The sequence below is a fragment of the Chaetura pelagica genome, unplaced genomic scaffold (assembly GCF_000747805.2).
Source record: "Chaetura pelagica isolate M959 unplaced genomic scaffold, ChaPel_1.0 scaffold493, whole genome shotgun sequence".
Taxonomy (NCBI): domain Eukaryota; kingdom Metazoa; phylum Chordata; class Aves; order Apodiformes; family Apodidae; genus Chaetura; species Chaetura pelagica.
This window is the reverse complement of record NW_009952696.1, coordinates 490,725-492,154: the sequence shown is the minus strand read 5'-3', so window position 1 is coordinate 492,154 and position 1,430 is coordinate 490,725. Positions and strand designations below refer to the sequence as shown.

Here is a 1,430-nt window from a genome sequence, read left to right as displayed (position 1 = left end):
CAGCCAGGTAGGAGTCACGGTGGCGGCACCGTGGGCTGTGTGGCCCCAGCTCCTGGCTCAGCTTTGTCCCCAGGCAGGGGGTGCAGGGACCCTCCTCTGAGCTTGGCATCCCCCTGCAGCGCCAGGTGCCTGCTCCCTGCTCCCCGTTTGCCCAGGGGAGCGTTGCCTCTGCCCCGGCCCCCATGTGTCCCAGTGGGCGGGTGGGCTGCAGGGACCTGGCCAGGAGGTCCAGCTGCTCCTGAGAAAGCTCCAGCAGATCCACGTACTCCCCCTCCAGGTTCTGGCTGATGATCTCGCAGAGGCTGGGCATGGCCAGCGCGGCTGCCTTCTTCCGCCGCCCAGCCTGGTCCACCTTAATCAGTCCCGGGTACTTTCCCTGGCTTGACTTCCAAGAGCTGACCTTGCAGCCCGGGACAGTGCCTGCAATGTTGCCATAGGGTGCTGGGGTGTCTGTGCTGCAGGGCATGGGTGCAGTGGGTGCTGCTGACTCGGCTGCAGGTTGAGGAGCAGGGCTGTGCTGAGCCCCTGTGGAAGCACCATCAGCTCCAGCCTTGGGCTTGTCGATGAACTCCGGCGTGGCGATCCTGCTCCAGGGCAGCGGGGTGATGCCGCTCTCGGTGGCCACCAGGCAGGTGTGCAGGGGGGCCCTGGCCTGGTCGCTGTTGATCTCCTCCAGCCACTCGTTGGTGAAGAGCAGCGTGTAGGTGGCCTCAGGGACCGGCGTCTCCTCCACCGTGCGCAGGTCTCCCGAGAGGTGCTTGAGGGTGATGCGCGCCGAGTGCTCCTCGCAGGGCTCTGCTTGCAGGTAGAAGTCCCCGGGGCGCAGCAGGAGGGGGTTGAGTGGTGCCAGGTGGACGACCACTTTCTCGTGAAGACACAAGGGCCAGCCTTCGTGGAGAAAGATGCAGTTAAAGTAGGGAGCCTGGGAGGGAGGAAGAACACAGTGTGTGAATGAGAGTCCGTGCCAGCTCTGTGCCCTCCCAGCCTTGTTCACTCCCACTGCCTGGCTCTGCACTTCCCAGGAACTGAAGAGTCTGGTGACCCGGTGGGATGTCCCTGAAGTGAGTCAGAGCTGGGACCTGCAAGCCCACCCCAAGCCCGCAGCTGTTCCCAGGTGCTGAGTGCTCCTCACATGCTAACAGAGGGGAAACCCCCACTGGAGCCTCTTCAGGGGCAAGATGAGGTGAGCCAGGAGACTCCCCACCCTTATTGTGGGGACAGCGTCAGGCTCTGTGCTGGCACCATCCCAGGGAGCTGGGCACACCACGGTCCTCTCTGCAGGGAGGGGATGGGGACAGGGAGGGGGACGTGCAGAGAGGGAGGCTGGGGCAGGGCACGGCTGTGTGGGTGTCGTGGCAAACCCCACGGCCGGGGCAGGGCGCGGGGCTGCGGGGCTTACACAGGCCGCCTGCCGGACGGGCTCCAAGAGC

The 1,430-nt window shown here is 65.5% G+C and overlaps 1 protein-coding gene across 1 annotated transcript in view; it reads right to left on the bottom strand.

The window, feature by feature from the left end:
• Positions 1–1,430, bottom strand: part of KIAA1755 (KIAA1755 ortholog) — an 11,411-nt gene that overhangs the window by 5,128 nt on the left and 4,853 nt on the right. Inside the window, exons 3-4 of the mRNA XM_009994011.1 lie at positions 1,400–1,408; positions 130–922 (exon numbers count right to left, since the gene is read on the bottom strand). Coding sequence (XP_009992313.1) covers positions 130–922; positions 1,400–1,408 — 802 coding nt within the window. The remainder of the gene's footprint in view (positions 1–129; positions 923–1,399; positions 1,409–1,430) is intronic.